The sequence below is a fragment of the Myxocyprinus asiaticus genome, chromosome 42, assembly GCF_019703515.2.
Source record: "Myxocyprinus asiaticus isolate MX2 ecotype Aquarium Trade chromosome 42, UBuf_Myxa_2, whole genome shotgun sequence".
Classification (NCBI taxonomy): Eukaryota; Metazoa; Chordata; class Actinopteri; order Cypriniformes; family Catostomidae; genus Myxocyprinus; species Myxocyprinus asiaticus.
The window spans coordinates 712501-732277 of NC_059385.1; the positions used below are offsets into that span (position 1 = coordinate 712501).

The 19777-nt window shown below is 38.0% G+C and overlaps 1 protein-coding gene across 1 annotated transcript; it reads left to right on the forward strand.

The window, feature by feature from the left end:
* Positions 1-1214: 1214 nt before the first annotated feature.
* Positions 1215-17940, forward strand: npffr1l3 (neuropeptide FF receptor 1 like 3). Its single transcript, XM_051683162.1, has 4 exons — positions 1215-1265; positions 12955-13336; positions 14967-15066; positions 16986-17940. Exons 1-4 carry the CDS (start codon positions 1215-1217, stop codon positions 17938-17940), a joined length of 1488 nt encoding a protein of 495 aa, XP_051539122.1.
* The last annotated feature ends 1837 nt before the right edge of the window (positions 17941-19777 follow it).

The following is a 19777-nucleotide window of genomic DNA, read 5'->3' on the forward strand; positions in this document are numbered from 1 at the left end:
AAAACTACAGGCCTATTCCGATGTGACTGTATGCCAAAAACTTATTTTGTCAGATCACTGTTTTGCTTAGGAATTATGCTTTAAAAATGTACAAAGAGGTACAAATGATATTTTACTGCTCTAACAATAAATAATATCCATTGAACATTGATTGGATCTGTTGAACAGCTGACAGGCCAATTTAAGAGAGCAATGAAAATACAAGATAAAAAGTGTAACAACAATTTATGTGGGGAAAAAAGGTTATTTTGCACTTCTGTTTTTGCAGTTTTAAACAATACAATTCACATTTAACATACTATAACATTCGAAATTCATATTATAAATTAGTACATTCACCATGCTTTTTTGGATTTCATTTATTTTGGTAGGTATTTCTTCATATTACACAGAGAAATGATTATAAACTTAATACATTGCAATCAATTTATGTAATTAATTATAAATGCATTTTTTTTAATGCATTTTGGCAGACGCTTTTATCCATTGTGACTTACTACAGGGACAATCCCCCTGGAGCAACCTGGAGTTAAGAGCCTTGCTCAGTGACACAATGGTGGTGGCTGTGGGGATCAAACCAGCAACCTTCTGATTACCAGTTATGTGCTTTAGTCCACTATGCCAACATATAAACTGATATTGGCAGTTTATATCAATGGTTATTTAATTTGGTCAATAATTGGCCGGTACATTGGTAGGAGACCTGGCTGGAGTCACTCAGGACACCCTGGATTTGAACTCGCGACTCCAGGAGTGGTAGTCAGTGTCAGTACTCGCTGAGATACCCAGACCCCCCGAATAACTTGTTTATGAGCGTAACTGTTTGTTTTAAATCCACAGCAAGCAAAAGAGTCAAACTTTAACTTCACATTTCACTCCTGGGCCGAAACTCATTTGCAATTGTTGAATGAAACAGGGCTGCATTTCCCAAAAGCATCAAAAGCCTAGATTGTGCCAGTGGTTATTATGATCACCTTAAGCTTACGATGCTTTTGGAAAACGCAGCCCAGAGCTAATTGACAATTTAAAGGGATTTTTTAAATGTGTTTTTAATGTCAGCATGCCTGTAACACCTTATTGGGGGTTTTTAATATACTTGAAAGTATAAGGAGACCATAATTACTTGTTTAAATTGTGATTTTTCAGATCCATGAAGAAAATCTGAAGACTTGTGTGGATGTTTGAGAATATTGGCAGCAGACGTTGAGAGGTTCATGGTCATCCAGAGCAACAGTGCCACTAAGAAGCTCTTCCCAGACAAGGCCGTAACCATGTCTTGAACATTGGGGGGGGGACCAAACCATTTTGGGGGCGGGGGGTCGCGAGTGTCCTCGGTCCTTTAAAATAGTAAATGCGGTAAATGCAATAATTTTCTGAATAATGGCTTTAAATGCATTAAAGTTTTTTCAAATGTGACCAAAATGTATAATTTTTGTTTTTTAAATGATATGTTTTTTAAGTTGGCACAGTACAAGACAAACACTGTGTCTGCATTGCTAGAAATTTGCCTGTATCAAAGAAAAGACAAATTTGAATTTCTTTTTATCACTGATGAATCTGTAAAATGACATGACATCAGCTGGCTAGCAAAAAGAAAATACACAAAAGTATTTACTGTCCTTAAGTTGTCCCCCATTGTGTTTTTTCCCCCATAGTATCTTAAAACAATCTTTTTTTCAAGAATCCGAACACTGGGGCCTGGGTATCTCAGCGAGTATTGACGCTGACTACCACACCTGGAGTCGTGAGTTTGAATCCAGGGCGTGCTGAGTGACTCCAGCCAGGTCTCCTAAGCAACCAAATTGGCCCGGTTGCTAGGGAGGGTAGAGTCACATGGGGTAACCTCCTCGTGGTCGTGATTAGTGGTTCTCACTCTCAATGGGGCGTGTGGTAAGTTGTGTGTGGATCATGGAGAGTAGCATGAGCCTCCACATGCTGTGAGTCTCCGTGGTGTCATGCACAACGAGTCACGTGATAAGATGCGTGGATTGACGGTCTCAGAAGCGGAGGCGACTGAGACTTGTCCTCCACCACCCGGATTGAGGTGAGTAACCGCGCCACCACGAGGACCTACTAAGTAGTGGGAATTAGGCATTCCAAATTGGGAGAAAAGGGGATAAAAAAAATAAAAAATGAATAAATAAAAATTATGTCTTCTGAAGTGAATCGATACATTTGTGTGAAAAACGAATCGCTAATTAAAACTTTATTAACTAAAAAATCGCCTCCTGTAAACACTGAGTGCCTCACATCGCTGTCATGTGACGTCATCATGTTGGCACGTTCACGCGAGAATTCAGAAGTTCCACTCTGTTTACCACAGAGGAACATACTTCACGCGAGAGGTCAATTCAAACCACTACAGTGAGCTGGAGGAAGAGCCGTTTTAAAGTTAAAACTTTTTAATTAGTTTTCCACACAAACGTATCGATTCACTTCAGAAGACATTACTTGATCGACTGGAGTCATGTGGATTACTTTGATGCTGACTAAGTGTGCTTTTTGGACCGTCCAAAAATTGGTGTACATTTACTTGCATTGGATGAAGCTAAAAACCCGGGATACTTTCCTATAAATCTTAAATCCTGTTGTGATGATGAAAGAAGGTCATGTACATCTTGGATGGCCTGAGGGTGAGTAAATTATAAGCACATTTACATTTTTGGGTGAACTATTCCTTTAAGACTGATTCGCTGAAAACAGCTCTGTTGTTTTCACATTCATTATTATGAATGACATCCAAATCATGTACTCTACATGACATATTTTCAATTCAAAGTGGCGAATTTCGCAAAATGGAAAATAGTTTGCACCCTTAGAAATTAATGTCGATCGGTGCAACATTTCAATCATAAACAGTGGTCAAATATTGCATGCTTAGTTAGATACTTAGGTCTTACATGACACTAACACTTTTAACCTGAACTGCTTACTGGAATAATCCACGAGTTTCCCGTTTAGCGTCTTAAACACCCGTTTAGTGTCTTAGAGTCCCGCCTTGATTAATTTGATTGGCTATCACAAATGACACTGACAATTTGGCCATATCTGATTATGGGGGGGGGTTGTCCCCCTCAATGTATATTGCGGTTACGGCCCTGTTCCCAGATGAAATTGGAATGTTTAGCAATCGTGTGTTCAATATTGGACTGAGAGCATTTATCTCTGAACAATTTTTGCCAGTCCCTTGGTGGATCAAGCGTGCATTCAATGCACTGATGTGATGTGGATGTGCATGTTTATTCTGCATCATGCTCTGTGAAAATGTTTTGCACTGAAACTCATGATACATTAAATATGAAAACAAAAAATGGAAAATAAAGAATCAAAGAGTGGAGTGTTGAGTGGGGGGGGGGCACATGGCCCCTCTAGAACCGCCACTGGTTGGTTGGCACAGAGTTCATTTCTGGTAATTTTGTAATTGATTCTATAAAAGTGTAACATCTAAATGTTCACCTTCTTGACTTCCACGAATTAATTCTGTCAGAGCATTTGAATGTTAATAGTGATGGGTATCAGCTATATTTTCACATGAGACAATACGTTTGTATTATTTATGTGATTAAAAATGTTACAATGTTATAAGTTATAAAAAAGTGTAAATAATTAAAGATTTATATGTCACGAGTAAAGTCGCTGACTATCACCCCTGGAGTCGTGAGTTCGAATCCAGGGTGTGTTGAGCCGGTTGCTAGGGAGGGTAGAGTCACATGGGGTAACCTCCTCGTGGTCGCTATAATGTGGTTCTCGCTCTCGGTGGGGCGCGTGGTGAGTTGAGCGTGGATGCCACGGAGAATAGCATGAAGCCTCCACACGCACTATGTCTCCACGGTAACGCGCTCAACAATCCATGAGATAAGATGCGCGGATTGACGGTCTCAGACGCGGAGGCAACTGAGATTCGTCCTCCGCCACCCGGATTGAGTCACTACACCACCACGAGGACTTGGAGCGCATTGGGAATTGGGCATTCCAAATTGGGGAGAAAAAAGACCCACAAAAATACATGCCTTCAGCACTGTAATGATACACTACAATCTTAAGGTTTCTGTTCTGAGCCTGTTTTTAGTAGCAGTTGTGTTATAAAGCACCTGTACATGTGGGCACTTCTACATAATCACCTGCGATAGAGAGCACAGCATGTCCAAAACTCATACAGAATATGAGCATCTCATTTCATGCCTTCTTCCATTCTTGGAGAATATGCCAATACAAATCTAATTTAAATATCTATTTTGAGTATCTATGCCAGCTTTTGATTTTGTATTATTTTAGGGTTGATATAAATAAAAAATGTACACTAGAGCGGAACATCAAAAAGAATTCTACATGAACGTGCTCTCTTTAATCTCTTTTGTACAATTCAAACCAGAGTTTTATTGTTTTGATGCAGGTATAAGTCATTCTTTGTCTGAAAGATGGACTTCTGCGTCAGGATGTCATCTGTGCTTTTTACTTTTTCATAACTGTAATCCTATAATTTAATGCCACCAGCAGTGTTAATAGCAGCTTACACAATACATGCATTTTCTTGTAAATTGTTTTGGTAAGAAAAGCGTCTGCCAAAAGCGCATATGAAATGTAAGTAAACAACACCACTTTTCCATCCCTCTGTTAAACTCCCAGAAATCAAACAGACTTTAAGAGCTTTATTCTGCTTATCTCTTCAGAAGTGTTCAGCCTCAATTTCCCAGGTGTGCTCGTGACATTTTAATGCAGGTCTGTTCAGGGTCCCATAGGAATTCAACACAGCAGGCAGGACGTTTGCACACAGAGCTCAATTTTTACTAATGTACACAGATCTCAGCAAGAGAGCAAGAGATGCTAGCATTTTTAAATCAACATTTAAGACTCCTGTTTTTGACATCTTTAATGTTTTGTTTTTGTTATGTTTATTAATGTTATGTTTTTCTAATGCATATGCTCTGCTTAATATCACTGTTTCTGTATAATAACTGATGAGGTCTATCATTACTCTAGACCTGTCCAAAAAGTATATTATTTATGCATAATTCTTAATTGAGAAAATCTATTACTGCTCGGTATGGTCAAAGCATTATTTTTTCAACATCAAGATTTAAGGTTCAGATTTACATGAATGTATAAGGGCAAGTGAATGTTTTAGGTGCTATAACTGGGCATTGTGTGTGTGTTTTTTTAATCACTTTTAATTACTTTTTTGCAGTTCAGTTCAGTGGTCATGTGATCACAATAGTCCACATAGTTTCTCAATTAATATGAGATCATACATAATAATAAAACAAAAGGAAAATGTTGTTTAAAATAGTTTTAGATGAAGAATAACAAGTCAGGGCATGGCTAAAACTGCTTGTAATTTCATGTTAATACCCATATTAGTGGGAGACCGGGGTTGGTTGGCACACTTTTCATTCTTTGTTGAATAAATGTTAAGACAGCCCAAATAGGTGCAAATAAACGCTTAAATTCCTAAGTAAAAAAAAAAAAAAAAAACATATTCAAAGCGCCAAATATTTATTGACATTTGTTAAGTAATGATTAAAATTATGCTGTGCATTGTGTTAAAATGCAAGTTTTAAGAAATAAGCAACACACAGAAAAACAAACAAACCAGAAAAACAAACAAACCAAACTCCCAAAAGCATCGTAACTTAAGTAGTACTTGAAAATGCTTGTAGATTTACAAGTGCTCTGGAGTAATCGTACAGCGCTAAGAGCATAGTGAGCAAACAGACATATGCAGGCAACTGCAGGACAAATGTGAAATTACACCTGATACAATTTAAACACCTACACTATAAATATCTACATTAAAACTTGAATACCCCCTTTGTAGGTCTTTTTAATATGTAAACAAACCGATGACAATTAATGCTTATTCACATTACATTAGTCATCCAGAAGACTTCATCAATGCCATCCCATATACCTGTTTAGGATGAACTTTATGCTGATTTTTAGAAAAATATACATAAAATGATAAGATGATTGAGATGAAGTGTCCCACGTTCGGTTATTCATTTTATCAGACATTTTCATCCAAAGCGATTTACAAATGATGACAGCCTGCTACATTTTTATTGTCTCACTGTGTGTCTCACTGGAACACAGATTTGTGCTTTTATTTTATTTTTAAAGAAAAGGAGGAACGAGTCGAAATTAATTTTTGTGGTAATCAGCATTATGCCACAAATGCTGTTGATTGAGCTTAACATGTATTGAACCCAGAATATTCCTTTAAGAGTGGTGAATAGATTTGTCAGTGTTCAAAGTGGGCTCATATTGACTGATTTAATCACAGTGGAGATTCATTTGCTTTTTGAATACTTGAGATGTTCTGAAATGTCAAATGTGTTTGAAATGAACAGGAAATTGTGCACCCTTATTTGAAGTGGTTATTTTGAATAAGAATTATCTTTATATGTTAAAGCATCTTGCTGTCTCAAAAGTATTTGTTGATAAATTTTGCCCTATATCTTTTGTCCCATGGGGTCTTTTTACCCCAGATGTGGGGTAAAAAGCTCCCTCCCCACCTTTATTTATTTATTTATTTTTAAATCAAAACAACTTTCATTATTATTTCTTTTCACACATATTATTTTGCTCCATCAATATTTAATCAAAATAAATGTATTTTTCAATCTTGATACACTTTGGGACTAGAAAAAAAAAAATGTTTTCTTTAAGGTGTGTTTTTAGCACCGTTGGACCCTACCTTACAGATGCTTTGTGAGTCGTTTCGACCGAATCATTAAAAAGAACCAGATCATTCCTGCCAACACTCCCGATTTTATTGAGTTTGTCCCGATTTTCCACCCCTCCTCCCGATAAACTCACGATTTACAGTTTCTCCCGATAAACTCACGATTTACAGTTTCTCCCGATAAACTCACGATTTACAGTTTCTCCAGATAAACTTACGATTTACAGTTTCTCCCGATAAACTCACGATTTACAGTTTCTCCCGATAAACTCACGATTTACAATTTCTCCCGATAAACTCACGATTGACAGTTTCTCCTGATAAACTCACGATAATTTCTCCCGATAAACTCACGATTTACAATTTCTCCCGATAAACTCACGATTGACAGTTTCTCCTGATAAACTCACGATAATTTCTCCCGATAAACTCACGATTTACAATTTCTCCCGATAAACTCACGATTTAGTTTCTCCAGATAAACTCACGATTTACAGTTTCTCCAGATAAACTCACAATTTATAGTTTCTCCCGATAAACTCACGATTTACGGTTTCTCCAGGTAAACTCACGATAATTTCTCCCGATAAACTCACGATTTACAATTTCTCCCGATAAACTCATGATTTAGTTTCTCCAGATAAATTCCCAATTTACAGTTTCTCCCGATAAACTCACAATTTATAGTTTCTCCCGATAAACTCACGATTTACGGTTTCTCCAGATAAACTCACGATTTACAGTTTCTCCCGATAAACTCACGATTTACAGTTTCTTCAGACAAACTCACGATTTACAGTTTCTCCCGATAAACTCACAATAATTTCTCCCGATAAACTCACGATAATTTCTCCCGATAAACTCACGATTTACAATTTCTCCCAATAAACTCCCGATTTACAGTTTCTCCCGATAAACTCACGATAATTTCTCCCGATAAACTCACGATTTACAATTTCTCCCGATAAACTCACGATTTACAGTTTCTCCAGATAAACTCACGATTTACAGTTTCTCCAGATAAACTCACGATTTACAGTTTCTCCAGATAAACTCATGATTTACAGTTTCTCCCGATAAACTCACGATTTACAGTTTCTTCAGACAAACTCACGATTTACAGTTTCTCCCGATAAACTCCCGATAATTTCTCCCGATAAACTCACGATAATTTCTCCCGATAAACTCACGATTTACAGTTTCTCCCGATAAACTCACGATAATTTCTCCCGATAAACTCCCGATTTACAATTTCTCCCGATAAACTCCCGATTTACAGTTTCTCCAGATAAACTCACGATAATTTCTCCCGATAAACTCACGATTTACAATTTCTCCCGATAAACTCATGATTTACAGTTTCTCCCGATAAACTCACGATATAGTTTCTCCCGATAAACTCACGATTTACAGTTTCTCCAGATAAATTCCCAATTTACAGTTTCTCCCGATAAACTCACAATTTATAGTTTCTCCCGATAAACTCACGATTTATAGTTTCTTCCGATAAACTCACGATTTACAGTTTCTCCAGATAAACTCACGATAATTTCTCCCGATAAACTCATGATAATTTCTCCCAATAAACTCATGATTTACAATTTCTCCCGGTAAACTCACGATTTACAATTTCTCCCGATAAACTCACGATTTAGTTTCTCCTGATAAACTCACGATTTACAGTTTCTTCCGATAAACTCACGATTTACAGTTTCTCCCGATAAACTCACAATAATTTCTCCCGATAAACTCACGATAATTTCTCCCGATAAACTCACGATTTACAATTTCTCCCGATAAACTCCCGATTTACAGTTTCTCCAGATAAACTCACGATAATTTCTCCCGATAAACTCACGATTCACAGTTTCTCCCTATAAACTCACGATTTACAGTTTCTCCCGATAAACTCACGATTTACAATTTCTCCTGATAAACTCACGATTTACAATTTCTCCCGATAAACTCCCGATTTACAGTTTCTCCCGATAAACTCACGATAATTTCTCCCGATAAACTCACGATAATTTCTCCCGATAAACTCACGATTTACAGTTTCTCCCGATAAACTCATGATAATTTCTCCCGATAAACTCCCGATTTACAATTTCTCCCGATAAACTCCCGATTTACAGTTTCTCCAGATAAACTCACGATAATTTCTCCCGATAAACTCACGATAATTTCTCCCGATAAACTCACGATTTACAATTTCTCCCGATAAACTCATGATTTACAGTTTCTCCCGATAAACTCACGATTTACAGTTTCTCCAGATAAATTCCCAATTTACAGTTTCTCCCGATAAACTCACAATTTATAGTTTCTCCCGATAAACTCACGATTTACAGTTTCTTCCGATAAACTCACGATTTACAGTTTCTCCAGATAAACTCACGATTTACAGTTTCTCCAGATAAACTCACGATAATTTCTCCCGATAAACTCACGATAATTTCTCCCAATAAACTCATGATTTACAATTTCTCCCGGTAAACTCACGATTTACAATTTCTCCCGATAAACTCACGATTTAGTTTCTCCTGATAAACTCACGATTTACAGTTTCTTCAGACAAACTCATGATTTACAGTTTCTCCCGATAAACTCACAATAATTTCTCCCGATAAACTCACGATTTACAATTTCTCCCAATAAACTCACGATTTACAGTTTCTCCCGATAAACTCACTATAATTTCTCCCGATAAACTCACGATTTACAATTTCTCCCGATAAACTCCCGATTTACAGTTTCTCCAGATAAACTCACGATAATTTCTCCCGATAAACTCACGATTCACAGTTTCTCCCGATAAACTCACGATTTACAATTTCTCCTGATAAACTCACGATTTACAATTTCTCCCGATAAACTCCCGATTTACAGTTTCTCCAGATAAACTCACGATAATTTCTCCCGATAAACTCACGATTCACAGTTTCTCCCTATAAACTCACGATTTACAATTTCTCCTGATAAACTCACAATTTACAATTTCTCCTGATAAACTCACGATTTACAGTTTCTCCCGATAAACTCACGATAATTTCTCCCGATAAACTCATGATTTACAGTTTCTCCCGATAAACTCCCGATAATTTCTTCCGATAAACTCACGATTTACAGTTTCTCCCTATAAACTCACGATTTACAATTTCTCCTGATAAACTCACGATTTACAGTTTCTCCCGATAAACTCACAATAATTTCTCCCGATAAACTCACGATTTACAGTTTCTCCCGATAAACTCACGATTTAAAATTTCTCCCGATAAACTCCCGATTTACAGTTTCTCCTGATAAACTCACGATTTACAGTTTCTCCCGATAAACTCACGATTTAAAATTTCTCCCGATAAACTCGCGATTTACAGTTTCTCCTGATAAACTCACGATTTACAGTTTCTCCCGATAAACTCACGATTTACAGTTTCTCCTGATAAACTCACAATTTACAATTTCTCCTGATAAACTCACGATTTACAGTTTCTCCTGATAAACTCACAATTTACAATTTCTCCCGATAAACTCACGATTTACAGTTTCTCCTGATAAACTCACGATTTACAGTTTCTCCTGATAAACTCACAATTTACAATTTCTCCCGATAAACTCATGATTTACAGTTTCTCCCGATAAATATTCAATAAGCTGTACAGAATTACACAGATCCAACAATGTATGAATACAGTCACTGAGTCATTAAGACAAGAAGTACAGGTGAAGAAAAATAAATAAATAAAATAAAGTAAATAAAACAAAATAAAAAAAAAAACATTAAAAAAACAACAACATATAAACCAAGGGCGCAGCAGCTGCGGGCACATGAGGAACACATCCCCCGCACTCTTTAAAAAGGTGATTTTTGTCTCCCGCACTTTTCCAAGCTAAACCCATACCGAGTCCAAATGGTGGATTTGTATACAGTATTCTTTGCGTTTTGTTACTTTGGGCTGATTGAGCGACCATCCAGCCAATCACAGAAGAGTTTCATGAGCCGAAACGATCTTTATGTTATAGTCCATCAGTCAGACAGTCTAATCAACGCCGCTCCGTTCATTTCTACAAAGCTGCTTTCAACAATGCTCATTTATCCATGTTTTTTATCAGCACTGATGTTGATCTAAATGAATAATCTAGAGATGAGGAACACACAAACGAGAGTTATTTATCAGTATATCGTTCTTGATTGGCAGCATTACGTGAAATGCACTGCAGAAAAAACAAAGGATAATTCTTCTTTTAAACACACATTATAAGCGGAGTTATATCAGCACATGAGTCTTTATTAAGTTATGCTTATGTTTGTGAGGTAATAGTTCAATCGGTTGTTTTTGCCAGTTTAAGCCGATTACTAGATCTGTGTTAAATATGTAAAGCTATTTTTAATATCAGCTCCTGTTTTTTACCACTATGTTGGTATCGAAACTGTAATAAATAAGATAGATCTGCTGTGTTCTTAAAACACTTATGCATTTTACTGAAGTGAATATATATGTAGACACGCTTTTTTATACATGAAAACACACGGATGTTATTGAAACTCATTATAATTATTATAAGACTATTATTGTTGTCTTCTGATAAAAGTCATGCTCAGCAGTTCACAAACTGTAGGGAAATTATAGATTTGCTTTGATCTTGTAATGCATAAAACCTCTACTGAAGTCTCTTTGTAGGTCTGTAGATATACACATTTTAATGGATTAGATTTTTCTTTTGATCGTTGATCAACTGAACTCATTTCACACATTTGTCACTTTCTGACATCACCAGAAATGATCACTGAATCATTCAATGGATCTGAACGAATTTTGGTGAACGTAGTCAAAACACTCGAGCCACTTGCATACATTGAAATCCCACAATGCACAAAGTAAAAAATACAATTGTGCACAATTATTGTAATTGATTAAATAATTTATTCAGGAGCAGCTTGTGCTCAGACTTTTATTGTCATGTGTGAAACAGAAGCAAGTGCTTCACAAGATGCCCTTTATTTGTGCAGCTAATTTTGCAAAATTTCGAAATTATTTTGAAAAGTGTTGGGTTCCCCCCCCCCCCCTCCCACGTTCGCTCATGGGACGTGTTTCATTCTCAGTGCTGCGCTCGTGATCAGAGGAGACAGACGCGTCTTTAATCGAGCTGATTTTGAGCTTCTTTTATCTACAAACGGTCTCATTTTAACCCGCTGGGGTGAAGGACATTAAGGTAAGACCTGTGACACAAGCCAAGAATGAACGCAACTATTTTATCAACTATTTAAGCTACTTTTTTTTGTCAGTTTCTGCATGCTTATATGATGTAAATAAACTGAAGTAAAGCCAGAATAAACGACGTTATGTCACACTGGAGGATCATTGAAGCTTTAATTATATTGTGGAGAAATGGAGACAAATATGAGTACAGATGCCGTAAACATGGATCTTTATGCATGACTGAGATTTGCTCTTATGAGTTGTAATATGTGGAGGAGACCGGGGCTAGTTGTCACACGTCTCAGGGCGAGTTTTTCTAAGTCTTGAGAACACAAAAGCTGTTGAATATTTCCACTGATATTGGCCAGGAAAAACATACAGTTAATTTAGCTTGTGTAAAGCCCAATGACGGGGCATGTTGTCACAATATGGGGTAAGTTGTCACATTATAACCTGCCATTTAACAGCCTGTTATGGGTTTTTGGTAAGAAATATAAAACCGTAAAACAATTATAAAAAAATAAAAATAAATAAATAATAGTAATAATAATAATAATAATAATCCATTAAAAAACATACAAATGGAAAAGGTAACAGGCATAAATCTCAAATTATCATTGTGGCCAACAGAAATGTGTAATGAATGAATTGGTATACAGTATAATCAAGTTATAAAAAGATGTGCCAACTTGCCCCAACCTGCCATTTGACATGACATTAGATAGCTGTCTCTTGTCTTATTGTATGCCAGTGTGGTTTAATTGTGTTTTCTTGCTTACCCAACAGCTTTTACAAAGATGGAGGATAGAATTCACAAATTCTAACATTTCAATATAAACCGGTTTTGAACTAGATGTTTGAAATCAAAATACAAAACCACTGCTGGAGATAACGAGCATTTATTGGACTTTTGTCCCAAAACTTCATAGTTACTGAGATCTTGCCCCTGTGACAACATGCCCCATCACATTAGTGTCAGATGTCTTGTGTTTATGCTAAAACTGCATAACAAGGAATATGTGTTGCTTGTTCCATTGTGCATGTGTATATGTATATCTGTGTGTGTTCCAGGGTTGTTTAGCCTTCATGGAGTTGAGGTTTGACAGTGATGTGTCTCATATGGAGGGATTATGGGATGCCGCCTCTGTTTACATCATCTCAGATCTGTTGCCCTGTACCAACCAATCCAACAGCACCAACTCCAGCTCAGTGCAGGGCATCATTTTCTCTCCGTATTACCAGCATTCACTGGCAACGGCCGCAGTCTTCACGCTGGCATACCTCTTCATCTTCCTGCTGTGTGTGATCGGAAACAGTCTGGTGTGTGTGATCGTCCTGAGGAACCGGCACATGAGGACCGTCACTAACATCTTCATCCTCAATCTGGCCGTCAGCGATCTGCTCGTCGGGATCTTTTGCATTCCTACGACACTAGTGGACAATCTCATCACGGGTCAGAATCATTTCAATAAGACAAATGACACTTAAAGGATTACTTCACCTAAAAATACAAATTCTGTTATTTTTGCTGTGGAACACAACATTTTGAAGAATCTTCATGCACCTCTTTTTCAAACAATGACAGTTCATAGTGACCACGATCGTCAAGCTCCATAAAGGACAAAAAATTGCATAAAAGCTCCTTAAAAGTCATAAAATTATCTTATATGACTCACGTACGCTATATTCCAAATTTACTGAAGTTATATGATAGCTTTGCATGAGGAAGACACTGATATTTGAGTCTAAAATCTCATTCTCCACCAAACTCATTTAATCATATTGTTAATACTGCGTTTTCATAATAGGAATGAGCCACCATAGTAAGTGGCCACATGGTTCAGTGATTTTTACCTTGTGTCAGGGATGTTAGCACAACTTATACAAAATCCTTCTAAAACATGGTACAATCACGGTACTGCATGTCACCATGCGTCTTATTGAATTTATAAAACAACAGCAATGTGAATAAATAAAAGACACCTACATTAATTGGTAATTAAAAGTGTTAATATTAAAGGAATATTCCGGGTTCAGTACGAGTTAAGATCAATCGACAGCATTTGTGTCATAATGTTGATTACCACAAAAATTAATTTCGTCGCGTTCCTCCTTTTCTTTAAAAAAAAGCACAAATGTGTGTTCCAGTGAGACACTTACAATGGAAGTCAATGGGGTCAATCTGTAAACATTAAAATACTCACTGTTTCAAAAGTATAGACACAAGACATAAACAATATGTGTGTTAACATGATTTTACTGTCATAAAATCACTTACTAACCACATCTGTGGAAAGTTATAGACAATTTTACAACTTTGTTGCCATGACGACTTAAATTGCCGATAAAAAAAACAACAATTTAAGCAACTTTACGGCTCAAATTATACACGTTTTAACAGAAGAATTAATTTAAGTGCTTTAATAAAAATATACATTTCACATTTCTGCCTCCAAAAATTTACCCCATTGACTTCCATTGTAAGTGTCTCACTGGAACACAGATTTTTTGATTCACAGAATTATGTTTTTTATTTTATCCCCTTTTTCTCCCAATTTGGAATGCCCAATTCCCACTACTTAGTAGGTCCTCGTGGTGGTGCGGTTACTCACCTCAATCCGGGTGGTGGAGGACAAGTCTCAGTTGCCTCCGCTTCTGAGACCGTCAATCCGCGCATCTTATCACGTGACTCGTTGTGCATGACACCGCGGAGACTCACAGCATGTGGAGGCTCATGCTACTCTCCGCGATCCACGCACAACTTACCACACGCTCCATTGAGAGCAAGAACCACTAATCATGACCATGAGGAGGTTACCCCATGTGACTCTACCCTCCCTAGCAACCGGGCCAATTTGGTTGCTTAGAAGACCTGACTGGAGTCACTCAGCACGCCCTGGATTCAAACTTCACCCCAGGGGTGATAGCGTCAATACTCGGCCCCCAATTTTTGCTTTTTTTTAAAGAAAAGGAGGGACGAGTCGAAATACATTTTTGTGGTAATCAATATTATGGCACAAATTCTGTTGTTGTATTTAACCTGAAATATTCCTTTAATGCCCTCATGTTTGTGTGTTTGACAGGTTGGCCGTTCAGCAACACAATCTGTAAACTGAGCGGTCTTGTACAGGGAATGTCAGTCTGTGCATCAGTCTTTACATTAGTCGCCATTGCTGTGGACAGGTAAGTGTTTATAAGATTTAGACTTAAATAATATACTGAAATAAAGGAACAATTTCACAAACAAATGCATTTGAAGAAAAACAATAAAACATTGTGCTTCAGCTGAATTGTGCGAATAATGACTGATATTTGAAGTGTGGCGTTTTTATATAAGAAGTCTTTATGTGTGTTAAAAGTAACTGTACCATTAATAGACTTGAGAAAGATTAGTACTGTACAGAGCTGAGAAACTAAATTAGAATTTTTCACTGAAATTGTACCAAAATTCAAATTATATTACATTCATATGTAATATATGCAAGGCATAGTCAAGACACAGCCGCCATCTAAGGGGCCGTTCACTCAATTAGACGGATGTCTTTGAGTGTTGTGTTGAGTGTTGTTTTTTAAGGTCTTGTGCAGGAGCGACGCATTTTTTTAAAACGCTTTGTCAATTTCAATATTCGTTGCACTGCGTCTGTCCCAAAAATGCATTCAGTCTGAAAGGCCCGTAAATCATCATCAGTGCTTCGCACGCATCCAAAATTTTAATGCTCATTTCTACATTTGAATGTGCATTTTTATCTTAAATTTGACGAATATTCAAATTTTAATTCAGCCTTCTGAAACTCTCACAGTAGAGTAAAGCCTTCGAAGGGGCAATGGTATGATCACTTCTGAATGGAACGCACCCTAGATCACAATATGGAATTTAATACAAAAAGTCAAGAGTGTTGCGATCACCCCATTAATCATTGTGACAATTTGTTCTAGTTTAACTTAAAGAATAGTTCACCCTGAAATGAAAGTTTTGTCATCATTTACTCACCCTCATGATGTTCTAAACATGTATGACTGACTGACTGACTTTCTTTCATGGGACAAAAAAGATGTTAGGTTGAATGTTAGCCTCAGTCACCAGGGGTGGGAAGAGAAATCGGCCCGGGATTTTACATAGAAAATCGCTGTCCTTTTCTGCATACCGCTGCCCCCTTCGGCATATCGCGGCGCCGTTTTGTGGCCCGTTCGGCATAAAGCGACGGCTCATTTCAACTTAGTCCCGGTTCTTCCGATGGCCAGTCCGCCCCTGATTGGCCCCAAAGTGCGTCAGCCCACTGGGAAAATGCCCGGTATGCCAGATTACCAATCCGGCCCTGTCAGTCACCATTTACTTTCATTGCAAATGTTTTCCATACTATGAAAGTGAATGGTGACTGAGGCTCCTTGTGTGTTCCACAGAAAAAGGTCAATCATACAGGTTTGGAACAACATGAGGGTGAGTAAATAATGACAGAATTTTCCTTTTTGGGTGAACTAAACTTTTAAATATTTTAAACAAATATTAATTATTTATTAAATATTTTTATGTAGCAGCCATGTGACAAGGTAGTAAAAAATAGAGCTGATTATGAATGATTATGAAAAAAATTATAATCGTGATTATTGCCCTTGATATAGAGCGTAACAGTGCCTGCCCACTTTTTCAGCCGTAAAGCGTGAACCAAACCAACCAGCGCCGAGGTAAATCGCAACATTACACTTTGTTTTAAGGTAAAAAGTAATTGAAAACAAGCTGAAAACTGTGTTCCTGAATGGTCCGTAAATTAAGACTAGTTGCATAAATGGTCAACTTCACATTGGACCTCTTTGAAGCATAAAAAATAAAGGTGTTATCCCAATTTCAAATCAATTATTCACTGTGAGCAATCAACAGAATTGTCTCTGATTGGTTAAAATGATCAACTGCTGCAAAAACATGATTTAAATAGAGAATTAAATAGAAAATTTGGAAGCAATATGAGTAGAACTATATGGAATGCTGTTATTGGCACTTTTCACGATTCATTAACTATGGCAGCTGTAATTGTCGTCTCGATTATTTATTTGATTAATTCTGCATTTGTTTTCTCTCCCTTGTTTAATCTTCACCTGAAACACAGGTTCCGCTGCATCGTTTACCCTTTCAAACCCAAACTTACGCTCTACGTCGCAAAAGTATCAATCGTGATGATATGGCTGCTTGCGCTGGCCATCATGTTTCCTTCAGTGCTTATGTTGACCGTTGAGCAAGAGAAAGGGCATTTCATGATCCATGATGACAACTACAACCGTACGTACCCGCTGTACTCCTGCTACGAAACCTGGCCCAACCCCGACATGAGGAAAGTGTACACCACAGTTCTGTTCGTCCACATATACGTCATTCCCCTGGCACTCATCATGCTGATGTACGGCCGCATCGGTGCCAAATTGTTCACTGCAGCAGTCCTGGCGAGTGCAGAGCAGCCTGATATCCCGTCGCAGGGGATGTGCTCGACGTCACAGAGGAAAATCAAAGTGATCAAGATGCTGATTGTAGTGGCCCTGATGTTCATGCTGTCATGGCTGCCGCTGTGGACGCTCATGCTGCTAACTGATTACGCGCGGCCGGAAGGCGACAAACTGGAAATTCTGACCAGCTATATATTTCCCCTGTCTCACTGGCTGGCGTTCTCCAACTCCAGCATCAATCCTGTTATCTACGGCTACTTCAACAAGAACTTTAAGAGAGGGTTCCAGGCGGCGTGTCAGAAACAAGCATGTTGTTGGGGCAAAAAGCAAACTCGAATTAGCATTAAATGGTCCAAGAGAGGCGGTCAGGGTTGTAGTCCACTGAACACGGTGGTTAGTGGAAACCCGTTCGGCCTGGGAACGAGAAATAGGGTGTTCACTGAGAGCGACTTGACAGGCTGTGTCCATCTGGAGCTCGAGCACAGGAGAGTGTCAATGGAGACCAGAGGCTCTCCAGCCGAAGGAGGAAATGGAGGAATCTCTATTAAAAGGGAAGTTCACTTGGAAAAGATTGAGAAAGTATCTTCAACCGGAGGCACAATATTCCAATCCTGGGAGCTTTGAAAGCAGACTGAACTTCAGGATAGTTTTGAGTAATGATAGACTGGGCCAGAGCGATACAGTATTTGGCCTCTTGAGATGATTGGCCAATAAATGTGCCTCTTTGGCCAAATAACAGAAGTGTGTTGGATCCAAAATATACTGATAGCCTTTAAATTTTTAGCAAGTTTTGTGTAAACAGTATGTCAAATAATTGAGTACAATAAGTGCTGTTGTGTGTACATCTCATTTGTTGTCATTAAATGAATATTCTGGGTTCAATACAAGTTAAGCTCAATCGACAGCATTTGTGGCATAATGTTGATTATTGCAAAAATGTATTTTGACTTGTCCCTCCTTTTTTTTTCTCCCAATTTTTGAATGCCCAATTCCCAGTGTGCTTTTAAGTCCTTGTGGTTGCATAGTGATTTGCCTCAGTCTGGGTGGTGGACGATGAATCCCAGTTGCCTCTGTGTCTGAGATTGTCAACCTGTGCATCTTATCATGTAGCTTGTTGAGTGCTTTGCCATGGAGATATAGCACATGTGGAGGGTTCATGCCATCCACTGTGGCATCCACACACAACTCACCACGTGCCCCACAGAGAGGGAGAACCACATTATAGTGACCATGAGGAGGTTACCCCATGTAACTCTACCCTCCCTAGCAACCGGGCCAATTTGGTTACTTAGGAGACCTGGCTGGAGTCACTCAGCACGCCCTGGGATTTGAACTAGCGAACTAGCAAACCCCAGGGGTGGTAGCCAGCGTCTTTACCTCTGAGCTACCCAGGCCCCACGTCCCTTCTTTTCTTAAAAAAAAAAAAAAAGCGAGACACTTACAATGGAAGTCATTGGGGCCAATTTTTGGAGACAGAAATGTGAAGCTTATAATTTTATAAAAGCACTTCCATTAATTCTTCTGTTAAAACTTAAGTAAAGTTGAAAAAAATCTTAGTATTTGTGGGATTACGAGTTAAGTTGTCATGGCAACAAAGTTGTCAAATTGTCTATATCTTTCCGCAGATGTGTTTAGTAAGTGATTTTATCACAGTAGAATCATGTTAACACACATATTGTTTACGTCTTGTGTCTATACTTTTGAAACAGTGAGTATTTTAATGTTTACAGATTATTGACCCCATTGACTTCCATTGTAAGTGTCTCACTGGAACACACATTTGTGCTTTTTTTTAAAGAAAAGGAGGGAAGAGTCGAAATTCATTTTTGTGGTAATCAACATTGACACAAATGCTGTCGATTGAGCTTAATTTGTATTGAACCCAGAACATTCCTTTAAATTGCATTATGTAGAGCTGTATTGTGTCTGCGATCCTGATCTCTAGATATCAGTGTCGACATCTGGCATTGAAAAACCCATTTCGGTCGACAACTAGTTTTCTTAGGAATCTTAGGAAATACATTTCATTTATGTGAAAAGTGGTCAGGTTATGAGATTAGCCTGCCAATCCACTGCCATTGCATTTTTGATGCAATTTGTTTTTCTTTACAGTGTAAAGTTACACCAAACTTGTCAATGGATATTACACAATTCCTCAGTTAAAATGGTGGCTCAGTGGGTAGCACTGTCACCTCACAGCAGGAAGGTCCTGGGTTCAAGTCCTGGTTTTTGTGGGTTTCCTCCAGGTGCTTCACAAGTCCAAAAACATGCAGGTTTAGTGAATTGGAGACTCTAAAATTGCCCTGTAGGTGTGGTAGTCCCCCAGCCACTGGGGGCTGTGTCAGGAAGGGCATCTGGTGTAAAACCTGTGCCTGATATTCAGATCACAGATGGTCTGCTTTGGTGACCCCTAATGGGAGCAGCTGGAAGAAAAACAAGATGTTTAAATTAACTGCAGTTT